Here is a 14,510-nt window from a genome sequence, read left to right on the forward strand (position 1 = left end):
CCAACAGCTTCAGACTAGCAGCTCTGTGAGAAACCGTGTGACTACAGCATGTGACGGACAAACAATGACTGATTGAGAAAAAGTGTTAAAAATACTCAACCATGGCAGCCAACGAGCATGTTAGATCACACTTGGATATTTCAGTCTAATCACTCTGAGCCATCCTGATTTCGGGATACTTTCTCTCTTTTGCTCCCTTTCTCACATACACAGACACACACATATCCACAATTAGGCCAAGGAAGGCTTGAGTCACATGTTGCCAACCAGCCTTGTTGTGGATCAATCAAGGGTCTTCCTAACACATACTGACTGTTCATGACACCTGTGTGTGTGTGTGTGTGTGTGTGTGTGTGTGTGTGTGTGTGTGTGTGTGTGTGTGTGTGTGTGTGTGTGTGCATTATTGATGAACGTTGTGTGTTTGGGGATATACACCAAAGGAGAGGGCTCCTCCTGTGTGTCCTATGGGAGTCTATCGCAACCCATATTTGAGAAGTTGATTGAATTGTCCTTTGTGTGTGAATTGACCTGTGTGTGTGAATTGCCCTGTGTGAATGAATTGCCCTGTGCCATACTTTGATTACAGGTGAAAGGTTTGTAACAACAACCTCAACCTGGCAACTTTTGGCAGCCTAAATCCTTACCTAAACCCAAGTCTAAATAATATCTGAATGCTTCCCATCTCATCGATACCTTGCTGGGTTACACTGCTGGGATGGCAAACATTATGGATGACATTGCTCTATTACAATTCAAAAAGTTAAGGACAAACAGAAAGCACCATGGAGGCAAAACCCAGCTGTTAAACTCCTAAAAAGAGAGTGTAGGAAGACTGAAAGAAAATGGTGTAAATACAAACTTCAGATCCACTATGAAATCCATAAAGAGATGCTCCGCATATATAACTCTGAAATATACAAAGCAAGACAGTCTTTCTTTTCTAACATTATCAGTAGAAGTTCAAATAACACTCATATTCTATTTTCAACTGTTGAAGTTAATAAATTCCCCCTCACAATTAGCACCTGAACTTCTCTCAACTAATAAATGAGTTTTCATCTTTTTTCAAAGGTAAAATTGACAAAATCAGACTCAACATATCTGCTCATTTACTAATTAAACAACTGAACTTCAAATAACTACAAACTACAAATAGAGGGAAACTTAACTTGATGTCAGAGTTCAACTTGATAGACTACGAAACACTTGAAAAAACGGTACAGAATCTCAGCTCTTCCTCGTGTGTCTTAGACACTGCCTACCAATTTCTTCAAAACTGTTTTTCACCTTATAGCGGCAGATGCCCTTCAAATTGTAAATGTATCACTGCTGTCTGGCACTTTTCCTAAGTCACTGAAAACAGCTGTTGTAAAGCCACTTCTCTAGAACAATAACCTGGATGCCTCCATGCTAAACAATTACAGGCCCATATCCAATATACCTTTTATTGGCAAAATTATTGAAAAAGTAGTCTTTAATCAACTAACCACCTTACTAACATCAAATGGGTATTTTGATTACTTTCAGTCTGGTTTTCAGGCAAATCACAGCACTGAAACAGCTCTCATTAAAGTTTTCGATGACATACGCCTTAACACAAATTCAGGTAAAACATCAGTCTTAGTGCTACTGGACGTGCAGCATTGCATGCTCCCACTTGGACAAATCATCCAAACTAATTTGATTTTATATCAAAGCTGTGCAGATGACACACAAATGGTCCCCTTGAATCTATGTGTCAGTGTATAGAACAAATCAACACCTGGATGTCTCAACATTTTTCTTCAGCTGAACAAAGAAAAAAGTAATTATATTTGGTAAAAAGAAGGAAAGACTTAGGGTTGCCCCTCTCCTTGATACACAATTGTTGTAGGCAAAGGATACTGTTCATGTAAAGCACATTGAATGACCTCTGTGTATGAAATGCGCTATATAAATAAACTTGACTTGACTTGGGAAACTAAACGAGTCATTCTGAAACAGGAAATGAGATGTAGATCTTCAGCAGACAGTCTAGCAAACCTCAGCTCCTCTTCTCTGTTAAAAGCCTCAGAGACAGCAGGAGACAGTCACAGTCTCCTCTTCGTCGTCCTCCTCCTCCTCCTCATAACACACTCCACTTCCCAGAAGGAGGAGATTCACAGAGTCACAGTCTCCTCTTCGTCATCCTCCTCCTCCTCATAACATACTCCACTTCCAGGAAACTCTAAACACTCTTCTTCTTAGTCATCCTCTTCCTCCTCATAGCATACTCCACTTCCCAGGAGGAGATTCTCCTCCTTATCACATACTCCACTTCCATGAAACTCTAAACACACATTTCAGCCTCTCCAAACATAACCAGGCACATCTCAAATGAAACATTTCAGCCTCTTCAAACATAACCAGGCATATCACAAATTAAAAATTTCAGCCTCTTCAAACATAACCAGGGACATTTTAAATGCATTTCAGCCTTTCCAAATGTAACCTGTGATGCCTGATGATGAATGAAAACATGGGATAAATCATACTGTAGTTGAACTCACTAGTTGTAGGGTTTGCATTCTTATGCATTCTTATCTAAGCTGCACTCACACTGTAACTCAAAATGAATGAAATAATTGTAAGTTGTCCATGTAAGCACTGAGGCTTCCATTACTCTCAAAATGAATATGGCGAGTGTGTAGGTTTTATGACCCAAACCATCCATTTGCGTTGGCAGTGTGAGTTTGTGTGTCAAGGTGAACTGAGATTTCGTTACAGTAAATGAAACAGAGATCTTTATGAATGAACGGAGAACTGATCCCGTGAGGCTGCGCGTGTCGTGCATAACTACTCTCTCTGACTACCGCCCACCGGACGCTACCGGGGCCGCGCGCGCGGCCGCCCCGTTCGGTTTGCACTGATGGACAAGTTTTATGTTTTATGATTTTACTTTCCATAGGTGCTTATGCCCGCGCACACCCCCCCACACACGCACGCTCACCTGTTCAGCCTCCTGATACTCCTCTACAGGCATGGACTGGGAAGCCATCATTGTTAATGTTTATGTCCGGAGTACTTTATCATTATAGAGGATCCGGTCAGCAGCAGCGGTCCTGCGGATACACACACATCACAGTCATCATGCGGCACTCGCTTTATTTCTCTTGTGTAATTCTTAAAGCCTCACTGGGGCCATCACACTCTCATATCACATATCAGGAGTATTTATAGTAGGCTATTTAATAGTGTGGATATTATGGGAAGCGATAAAGGTCACCAACTTTGCCGCCTTGTGTAATGTTGTGTTAACTTGGCGACATAACACATAGTATTTGTGTTTGTTCGAACCGTCAAAGGAGACAAAAACATCAGAGGGCTGTCGGTGGTTAGTTTGAATTGTTTGACCGGAAATTACTCATTTTGTGCCTCGTGCTTTAGTGGCTGCTTAAAGTTAGCTCGCAACCTTATCGGTCAACCACACGCCTTTTCTGTGCCGCTTTCCGCTTATGTTGATTGCTGCAACAACTCGCACAAGGGGAGTGCATGCATTCACGCCCTTACGCTCGAAAATGCTGAATACTGTATCGACACAACCGAAACTTTTGTGCCCATGTTTGTGTGTGTAGACGCACTTCTATCGTTGTCAATGACACAATTCAGAGGCTTGGTGCTGAGAAATATCTTCTACAGAGAACAAAACGCAAACATCGGCAGCCTACATTGGGTTGCAGAATTAAGAATGTCTTTTAGAATAGTCGAACTCATGTAGGCGCCATGTTCCTCCCCAGAACACAGCCATGGCTAATGCTAGCTAACGTAACCGTAGCAGGAAACCGTCTGAAATGGAGGTATATGTTTGTTTACACAAGGGGCTTCGTTGGCCTCCGCAAACATCAGCGTTTAGCGTCGCCGAATGTCATATTTGCGGCTAAAATGATAAACTGGTTGTTTTTTTCTTCTTTGTAAAATCTCGTCCTGTCCCTTTAATTGTTATAAAAACCTGCCCACTGCCGTCTATCAATCAATCTCGGGACAGCTGCCTCTCCCTCCCCGCCACTAGCGCCATTCGCACTTCTACAAAAGATGATTAAAAAACTGGGCCTTGCTCCTGGTCCTCATCCTTCGTTTCCCAGAAAATCGCCTTACGCTAAAGGCCGTCCGTTCCGCACATCATTATTTCACTACGCCTTTACACATATTACGCCTCTCAGGATCCCATGTGCCTGTTCGCCTACGGCATTTTTGTGTGTGGCTCAGATTGCTTGATTGATAGGGAACGGAAAAAGAAGATTTTGAGTGACAGCTTACCTTAGTGCCAATCTTCGTCACAATGACAAGCGGCTGCTGCAATCGGGACCCGCAGTTGTCGCGTGTCGTCACCACGTAAAGTCACGCAGGCGAGTTTGCTCATGAATAACCATGGTGTGGGAGGAGACATGACGTTTCAGCGGCACGGGCCTCGCCCCCAGAGGCCTCAAAGGAAGGCAAGCAGACTCCGCTTTTTACTCCCAGCCGTCTGAAATATTCATTGCGAGCGGTTGCAATCATGCTCACTGTACTATACCAGATAAAAGCTCTCAGAGTGTTTGAGATTACATTTTATTGATATAGTAAAGCAAAATATGACACGTAATGAAATAGCTATTAACAACACTATTGTTAAGCAGAACCTGATCAGCTGGAGACTTCGCTCACTGCCTTGCACAACAGAGAGACTGAGGAAATCATTCGTCCCCAGGGCCATTGAACTGTTCAATGCTTCACTTAAGGGAAGAGGAGAAATAGACTTCTCCGCATAGTCTGTCTGCCTCTTCACCACCTCCATGTCTTGAACTGCCACTAGCCACTTTTTACCACTGTCTTCTGCCTCACTGTTTGCGTGCTATATTAGCACATATGCACAACCCCTCCCTCCATGCCACAGCCGAACTGTGACCACACTTATACCTTCCTTAATATAGTTATATATATATAGATATATAGACTTATTCTTGCACTGTTGCACTGTTTGACTTACTTTTTTGCACCATCACCATGACACTTACCTTATGCACAGAGAATCACAGGCTCAGTCCCTGCCTCAGTCATTGCAAGCGCATCTTGATTGATTAATCACCCACTATGTGGATACTGTTTTTTTAGAATTGATTTAGATTAAGTGTTATTTAGTATAATTTGTATTTTAGTATATATTTATCTTCTACTGTCCTTATTGCTTAGTTGTGTTTTTTTATATTATATACTTTTAATTACTTTCTGCTGTTAGTGAATGTGTGTGTGTGTGTGTGTTGTCTGTATGCTACTGTGACCTTGAATTTCCCCTGGGGATCAATAAAGTATCTATCTATCTATCTATCTATCTATCTATCTATGACAATATGTAGGCCTATATTTAATTTGACTCAACACTCTTTAGTGATTTAAGAGAACCGCTGGCTGATCCCGTGAGGGAAATTTGGTCTCTGTATTTATCCCAATCCATTAATTAGTGAAACACACTCAGTGAACCCCAGTGAGGTGAAGCACACGCTAATCCCGGCACAGTGAGCTGCCTGCAACAACAGTGGCACTCGGGGAGCAGTGAGGGGTTAGGTGCCTTGCTCAAGGGCACTTCAGCCGTGCCTACTGGTCGGGGTTCGAACCAGCAACCCTCCAGTTACAAGTCCGAAGCGCTAACCAGTAGGCCACGGCTGCCCCAGCTGGCACATCCAATCAAAAGTATGTCAATATATGGCTTGAAAATGAGAAGGAGAAAAAAACTTACATTGCCCATGCAACATAGTCTAAAACAAAACTTATTAGATAAATAATGCTCTTCATATTTCAAGTCCAAATAGTTAAAAAGCAAAGGCCTGCACATTGTTGCTCACAAAATATTTATTTTATTTTCTCTCTTTTAACCTCTGAGATCATATAAAAGCCTGGGTGTTGAAATTAAAATGTGCAAACTGTGTGCAAACTGTTCCCTTTTTCCAAATATCCTAAACCCAGTTTACATAAAGGCTATAGAGCTGGTGAAGTCTCACACACACCAGAGGCTCTGGCATCACAGTACCACACATACATCCTCGCTCTCTCTCTCTCTCTCTCTCACACACACACACACACACACACACACACACACACACACACACAGCCTCACAGACCAGATCGAGGCTCTGGTATCTTCACACAAACACACACACACACACACACACACACACACTGATCATGTGCAGTGAATGGTCAGGTCCTTATTTAGTGGAGGCTTCATCCAGCCTGGGTTCTAGAATGTGAAGGGAGAAACAGAGGACATTAGAGCACGCCACTGGGATTGAGGATGCTGTGAGGATGCTGTGTGCTGTGTGTGAGAGAGTGTGGTGCAGTGTGTGTGTGAGACAAAGAGAGAGCATGGAGAATGTGTGTGAGAGAGAGAGTGTGTAGCGTGGGTGAGTGGTGTGTGTGTGTGTGCACGTGCACATGTGTAGTGAGGTGACGGTGGCGTCAACTGACCGGGGAAGTTGAATTCTGGGAACTCGGTGAGGTCACAACCTCCGTAAAGCCGCTGCAGTTTGGCCTCCTCCTCAGCCAGCCGACGCTGGAACTCATCGCCATCAGAGCCCGCCTCCGGCACGCCTTCTGCTGACCTATGGTATGCGTGTGTGTGTGTATGTGTGTGTGTGTGTGTGTTTATGTGTATGGGAGAGAGCAAGTGAGTGAGTGATTTTTGTGAGAACGTGGGATGAGAGGGACAGAATAAGGACCACAATGGAAATAAGCCCTGTGGCTTTATTGTGTTCATCCTTTTGACCGATAATGTACAAAGATATTTTATTTATTAATTTTTATAAGAAACATTCTTTATACTATAACGTCAATAAAGAATTTCAATCAATCAATTTCAATATCCACGGAGACAGAGGAACAAAGTATAGTGCTAAAGCAGGGTTGTACTTGGATAAGTGGCCAGAGTAGTAAAGCAGGGTTCTACTTCACTGGCCACAGACCAGAGTTAACCCATAGTTCTCCATGCAGGTAACCCATAGACTTGAGTTAACCCATAGCCATGCATGGAGCAAAATCATAACCATGCAGCCAAGACGTTGATCCCAGTCTAACACAGACGGGATTACTTATTGGCTGAGGGACACACACACACACATACAGGGCTGCTGAGGGTCTACCCATGCGTGTACACACACACAGCTGCTCATAGAGGGTAGCACACGCGCACACAGGGCTGCTTACTGGCTGAGGGTTTGATACTCTCTGATCTTCTGCAGGAACAGCCTCTGCACCGGGTCCAGACGAGCTGCAGGACACATCAGACCATGAGAGTCCACAACCACACTCACAGGAAACAGAACCCACTGACCCACAGGAAACACAACCAACTGACCCACAGGAAACAGAACCCACTGACCCACAGGAAACACAACCAACTGATCCACAGAAAACAGAACCCACTGATCCACAGGAAACGGAACGCACTAACCCACAGGAAACAAAACCCACTGACCCTCAGGACATCACAGTTGACCGCACTGAATCAGTTAATCAGATCTGTACCAGAGGAATCTGTTTTAATTGATTCTCAAATGTTTTATTTTTTTATTTGTTTGTTTGTTGTTGTTGACTGTTTAATAGCCCGTGCTTGAATCTCTATCTCGGCTAGATTGAAAATGAGGGCTACCCTCAATTGTGCTACCCACAGTTGTACTCCTGTTGAATGAACGAATGAAAATGTAGGAAACAGTGAGCAGCTGAAGGTGGTTAGACCAAAGCAAGTACCCTCTGCACTCTCCTGTGCAGGTTCCTCTGTGGATGCTTCTGTGTGTGTGAGATCCTCTGTGGCCACTCCCATATGTGTGAGTTCCTCTGTGGCCGCTCCCGTGTGTGTGAGTTCCTCTCTGGGCGCCCCTGTTTTATCATTTCCAAGGGCATCCTGGGTCTCCATGGGAGACTCTGTTAAAGGCTGACTCTGAGCAGTGTCTGGAAGTGGCTGTGGGGCAGATTCATCTGTGATGCCGTCTAGCATCGGGATGGCAGCAGATTTATATGTGATGTCACCTGGTGTATGGGTGGCAGCAGATTCATCTGTGATAGTGTCTGGCGTCTCGGTGACAACAGATTCCACCCAAACTGCACCCGGGAGTCCTGAGGAGGTCCCTGCAGCTGCTGGTTTGGAGGCGGAGTCTAATAGATGCCCGGCTGTGGGAGATGTGAGGTCATCACCAGTGGAGACTCCTGGAGATTCATTTTCACAAATCGCTGCTGTTGTGTCTGTATTGGGCACGGTTTCAAGAAATTGTGCAACCTCTAGGAGAGACACAGCCTCCAGGTGGGGTGTGAGATCAGGAACTGAGGCATCTTCTAGCCCTGGGATGACCTCTAGCAGGGAGATGTTGTCTGCTGCGGGTGAAGAGTCACTGGTATCTACCGGCAGTGAAGAGACTCCCGGGGTAGAAATTGCTTCCTCAGGAGCAGAGATGTCCTCCAGAAACGCTCCAACTTCTAGCAGAGAGACAGCTTCTATAGAGGCCATCAGGTCAGGCACCGTTACGTCCTCTAGGGATGCCACTGGCTCTGCAGAAGCATCTGAAGCTGTGGCGGCAGGAGGCTCGGGCACATTCTCTAGGAATGATGCCACCTCCAGGAGTGAGACAGCCTCCACGTGAGAAGTCAAGTCGGGCACTGAGGAACTTTCTAGAAATGGTACGATTTCAAGCTCACTGGGAAGCTCTGAGGGCATGACAGCCACAGATGGCACAGAGGAAGCTGGACTGACATCTTCTGCTGTGGCTTTAGGAGTAGGGACGGTTTCCAAGAATGATGCCACTTCATGGAGGGAGAGGGCTTCGACATGACTTATGAGATCAGGAACGGCAACATCTTCGAATAATGCAGCTGCCTCTTTAGATATATCTCCCAATAATACAGCGGAGTCCTGCAGCAACTCTGCTGAGGATGCGATACCAGATGTGCCCATGGTGGACTCAGCCTCGGAGTCTGATGGCGCAACAGCGGATGTGCCCATGGTAGCGGACATTTCTATGGAGGTCTCAGCCTCTGCTGATGGCATGGTAGTGGATGTGGTCATGGAGGTTTCAGCCTCTGCTGGTGGTGCGGTAGCGGATATTTCCATGGTGGATTCAGCTTCTGCTGGCGGTGCGGTAGTGGATGTGGCCATGATGGATGCGGCTCCACCCTGTGCAGCTGCTACTGTGATGGGCAACTCTACTGTAGCATCCTGCATAATTTCGGGGTCCGGCCCACGGCCTAATGCTGTAATGGCATCAGCCTCGAGTGAACCTGCCTCAGATGCAGTCACAGCTGGCTCTGAAGACACTACTGCAGTGCCACCTCTACCAGTAGAAAGTTCAAGACCGCTGCTGTCGGAGGTGGCTGGTCTAGCAGAGGGAGCATCTGTGCCATGTTGATCTGAACTCTCCAAGGCAAGAGGAGCCTCTGCAGCATTGATCTCCAAGGTGGGCACTGGAGAAACAGGGTCAACTGGATGGGCTGTGCTCTCATGACTGATCACCTCAGGATCTGCTGTTACCCCAGGAGAAACACCTGACACAACCACCTCCAGGGCAGTTACTGTTTCTGTTAACCCAGGAGAAGCACTTGTCTCATTCCTCTGTGAGGCAGTTACTGATTTTGCTGCCCTTTGTGAAGAAACAGCCCGTGAGAAGGAATCTACAGGTGGAGACCCTGAAAGGACACTGGAGGCCACAACAGACACAAGAGGGGGTTCTGAAGGGGCACTAGAGTCCACAGCAGATGCAGAAGCGGGTTCTGAAGCGGCACTAGAATCCACCGCAGACGCAGGAGAGGTATCTGAAGGGGCACTAGAGTCTACAGCAGATGTAGAAGGGGGTTCTGAAAAGGCACTAGAGTCCACTGCAGATGCAGGAGGGGGTTCAGAAGGGGCATCAGAGTCAACGGCAGACGCAGGAGTGGGTTCTGAAAGGGCAATAGAGTCCACAGCAGATGCAGAAGGGGGTTCTGAAAAGGCACTAGAGTCCACAGCAGACGTAAGAGGGGGTTCTGAGGGGGATCCTGATGGGGTAACAGCCTCTAGCTCAGTGAGACTTGGGGCAGCTGCAGACCCCTGAGAGGCAAACTCACCTGAGGCTGCAGATTCAGCATCAGTTTGCTCAATGGGGTTTGATGGGGCAACAACTCTGGCAGCGAAAGCCTCTGTAGTGAACTCCAGTGCAGCACTTGCTTTTGGTTCTGTCTGCAGGGTGGCAATGCCCAGTGTAAGACTGGCATTTGGTTCTGTTTGAGGGGAGGCAACTGATGCTGGAGGACTGGTCCTTGGTTCTGTTTGAGGGGAGGCAGCTGATGCTGGAGGACTGGTCCTTGGTTCTGTTTGAGGGGAGGCAGCTGATGCTGGAGGACTGGTCCTTGGTTCTGTCTGCAGGGTGGAGGTGACCAGAGGGGCGGCTGAGTCCACTGTTGTGGTCAGTGTCTCAGGAGGGGGCGGAGCTACTGCTGAGGTCGGTGTCTCAGGAGGGGGAGGAGCTACTGCTGAGGTCAGTGTCTCAGGAGGGGGCGGAGCTACTGCTGAGGTCAGTGTCTCAGGAGGGGGCGGAGCTACTGTTGTGGTCGGTGTCTCAGGAGGGGGCGGAGCTACTGCTGAGGTCGGTGTCTCAGGAGGGGGCGGAGCTACTGCTGAGGTCAGTGTCTCAGGAGGGGGAGGAGCTACTGCTGAGGTCAGTCTCTCAGGAGGAGGCGGAGGAGTAGCAGGTATAGGGGGCGGTGCCGATGCGGACACAAATGGACCAGTTCCAGCAGCCCTTGCAGCTGGTTTGGTGTGTCTGGGGGCATCAGGGGCAGCAGAGGAGGGTTGGGCATGAGGCCTCATGCCGAGCGAAATCAGCAGCTGGGCAACGTCCAGTTTGGGTTTGGGCTTGGCCTTCTCTATGGACAGAGAGGGGGTAGAAACAGAACTGAGAAAATGACTAATGATATCCAAATGTTCTTCTGCATCACATGCAATACTAGGATTACACACAACAGTTTCACATTAACCAGAATAACCACTAGAACAATCAGCCATATTACTGACATAACATACCATGAGATTACTTGCTCCAGTGAAATTCAACAATGAAATCTCTGATCATGACAGGACTGTACTGCTGGACTAATAATAGTGGACTAATATTTTCATTTCTGACACAGAGACATGTATTTTACACTGACACGGAGGCAGGGATGGTTGAAGCGGAAGGATCGAAGCAGAAGGCTCTTTGACGGAGGCACATATTATAGTCTGAGAGGTTACCGTTGGTCTAGAATTTGACCTACTGATGTGTGTTTTCCTGGGTGCCCTCTTGGGGTCTCCTAACTTGGAGCTGTAGGCCACAGCTGGTATGGTCCTCCAGCTGGTACACAGATTCACCTGGAATGGCTTTCAGTCAGCGTAGAGCAGAGCAGAGCAAGCGGTTAGCACAGAGCAGAGACCAGACTTATACAATGAGCTGTATTAGCAGTTCAGCTATTCAGCTCAAACACAAAATACATTATAACAATGCTCAGACTGTAATGATATATAGGCATGCACATAAATATTTATAACAAATATAAACAAACATCTCCCTTTCTCTGTCTGAAGGTATATCCCTCATTTATTTTTTCATTTCAATTCATTTAATTAGCTTGTATTGTCTTACTCTAAAGCTTTATTGTTTGCTTTGGTTTAACATATGTAAAGCACATAGCCTCATAGCACATGTCTATGAAATTTGCTATAAATAACCTTGCCTTCCCTCTCCTGAGACTAGATAGATTGCTCAGAACTAAGAGCTTAGACACCAGATTATGTCACCATGTCCGTATCCAAAATCCACACCTTGGCGGAATATTTAATTTATCGCTCTCTCTGGAAAAGTTATCGCTCTCAAACTAGGGGCCAGATACTGGACTAAGATACCACAGCTTAGAGACTGGACTAACTTTCCTCAGATACTGGACTAAGATACCACATCTTAGACTGGACTAACATTCCTCAGATAGGCCTACTGGACTAAAATACCACAGCTTAGAGACTGGACTAACATTCCTCAGATACTGGACTAAGATACCACATCTTAGACTGGACTAACATTCCTCAGATAGGCCTACTGGACTAAAATACCACAGCTTAGAGACTGGACTAACATTCCTCAGATAGGCCTACTGGACTAAAATACCACAGCTTAGAGACTGGACTAACATTCCTCAGATAGGCCTACTGGACTAAAATACCACAGCTTAGAGACTGGACTAACATTCCTCAGATAGGCCTACTGGACTAAGATACCACAGCTTAGAGACTGGACTAACATTCCTCAGTGTCAAATATTTTGGACCAGCCGTGAGTTACTGCCCTGATTATTGAACAAGGATGCTGTAAGCCTAATAGAGTGTTATATCAGGAATGCCCTGTAGGTGGCAATGTAAGCTAGCACCACCCAGCACTGTGATTAATGCTGGAACTAGAAAGTGTAAGTAGGCCTCTTTACAGTTATACCCATACAATGGTGCCTGCACGTATTCAGTTGGGGGTACGTGAAGGCACTCCAGGGGGTACTTGAGATTTTAAAATATACATATCATTTGCAATACATTTAGTCATGGATTATTACAATTTAAAATGTTCAAAATATTTATTTTTTCCAAATGTTTGAATTTTGTATGTGTTTATCAGTTCCAAAGTTGAATAAATTAGACACTGATGGCACAGTGCTCTGTTTTAAGTCTTTTTTTTTCTCAACTAAAAATACTTTGCGCTGATTAGGTGGGAAAAAATGTTTCACAGGGGGTACATCACTGAAAAATGGTTGAGAACCACTGGTCTAGAGCAGATAGTTCATGCTGCTGTCCCCTTGTCCTATGATGACAAGGATGTTACAGATGATTAGGCTACTGAAATCAAAAGCCTGTTTTGAGTTTGCCATGGCTGGTTGTTAGGCAGTTATAATATGCATCCAGAGAATGTCTAATAAGGGCCCTTATTAGACATTCTCTGGATGCATATTATGGCTAACTGCCTAACAACCAAGCCATGGCAAACTCAAACCAGGCTTTTGATTTCAGTAGCCTACTTCTGTTTCAGTGCACAGCATCTAAGTTTTGTTTCTATATCTACATTCTAAATTATCACATTTATAATGTCTGCAATAAAACAAATGGGCTATAACTTTCTAATCTCAGAAACACATTCTTCAATGCTCATGAACTAGGCTACTAGAGTGCACTGCTCACCTTGCTAACTAGTCATAGCTGTGCCATTGGACTGTCGCATGTCTTGTTTTGACACGCCATACAGACCTTTAAGGGCTCTTGCAGTGACGTGAGCTGCTAAAATCAGCTCGTGAACTAGACTGCTTATAACCAACAAGAGGTAGACGTATTCAAGTGTCTGTGTGTACAGCAGGGGCCATGACAGCAGGGTTTCCACCCAAATTATTCGCATTTTTAAAACGAAATCACTTAAATTTGGCTTGAGAAAAGGCGCGCTTCCATCAGTGCATTATAATAAATAAGTTGTGGAATCCAAACATGGGCCGTCGACTACGGTCACAACACCAATCATTAAACGCCTCTAATGTGTATGCCAGATTTGTAAGTAAGGATTCGCGGGGTAGCCTGCAATTCAGTTAGGTTGACTGAAATGGGTTTTTAATTATTTTCAAGCATTGTAACGCCAGGGTACTCTGCGAATCCGGAGGTAGCCTACTCCCCTGGCGAATAGATTCGGTTTTCTACTCAGAAGTTATTCTTCTAATGGTCAACGAAAGAAGTTGGACGGAAACCACCAGGCAGTGACCGAGTCTCAAAGGCCTCAATGAAGTCTCTGGTTGTACCTTCAAGCCACAACAAATCCTACCCATCCTGAGGAAGGAGGTAGCCATGGTTATGCAACTTCGATTTTAGTCCGGAGCAAAAACTTCCTGAGATGTATGGTTCCTTCTCTGCAAATAATCAAAACGGTACAGATTGTTCCCACATCAAGATTTGTAATTTCTCCACATAATTTGGAAAGACGTGGCATAAAACTCCACATATTTTCAAAACACGACATTAGCTGACAGTGAGAAGAGTAAACGGACATGGGTCTAACATCCAGACTGCAGTTAGTGGTTCAAAAAATATGTAATAAAATTGAGACAGTACTCTTGGGTTGCAGTTTTAACGCGTATTTAAGTAACAATGTCACCATATATGAAGGGGTCGTCCAGCGCGGTCACTCCTTCGGTTGTATAAGCGGCACATCTCTAGTTAGACACACCCCCAATAAGACTCGCGTGTGGTTAAAGCCACGGGCGCTTCGTGTGTGCGCGCGCGGGGCTGCGTGTTCCCGCACATAGTGTTCTCATGCTGCAGGTTTTCAAATAACCGGCATTCACTCAGACACTTAATGTTTTAATGAATGAGACATCTTGTTTTAAGTTGATTGGCTCCTTTTTTGCAATTCTTACACGCAAAAAAAAAAAACCTGACAGTTTCAAAGACGTGATCACACACACACAGAGATGTATAAGCACAAAGACACCAACAACACTGCA

General features: G+C 45.4%; 1 protein-coding gene across 1 annotated transcript in view; it reads right to left on the minus strand.

The window, feature by feature from the left end:
• pknox1.2 (pbx/knotted 1 homeobox 1.2) overlaps positions 1 to 4,343 on the minus strand; it is a 9,831-nt gene extending 5,488 nt beyond the window's left edge. The window contains exons 1-2 of the mRNA XM_076303178.1: positions 4,276 to 4,343; positions 2,969 to 3,080 (exon numbers count right to left, since the gene is read on the minus strand). Coding sequence (XP_076159293.1) covers positions 2,969 to 3,019 — 51 coding nt within the window. The 5' untranslated portion in view covers positions 3,020 to 3,080; positions 4,276 to 4,343. The remainder of the gene's footprint in view (positions 1 to 2,968; positions 3,081 to 4,275) is intronic.
• Positions 4,344 to 14,510: the final 10,167 nt, after the last annotated feature.

This window comes from Alosa pseudoharengus, unplaced genomic scaffold (assembly GCF_046254945.1).
Source record: "Alosa pseudoharengus isolate Yale_2024_CS ecotype anadromous, Long Island Sound unplaced genomic scaffold, YU_APseudo_1.1 YU_APseudo_1.1_scf_24, whole genome shotgun sequence".
NCBI lineage: Eukaryota > Metazoa > Chordata > Actinopteri > Clupeiformes > Clupeidae > Alosa > Alosa pseudoharengus.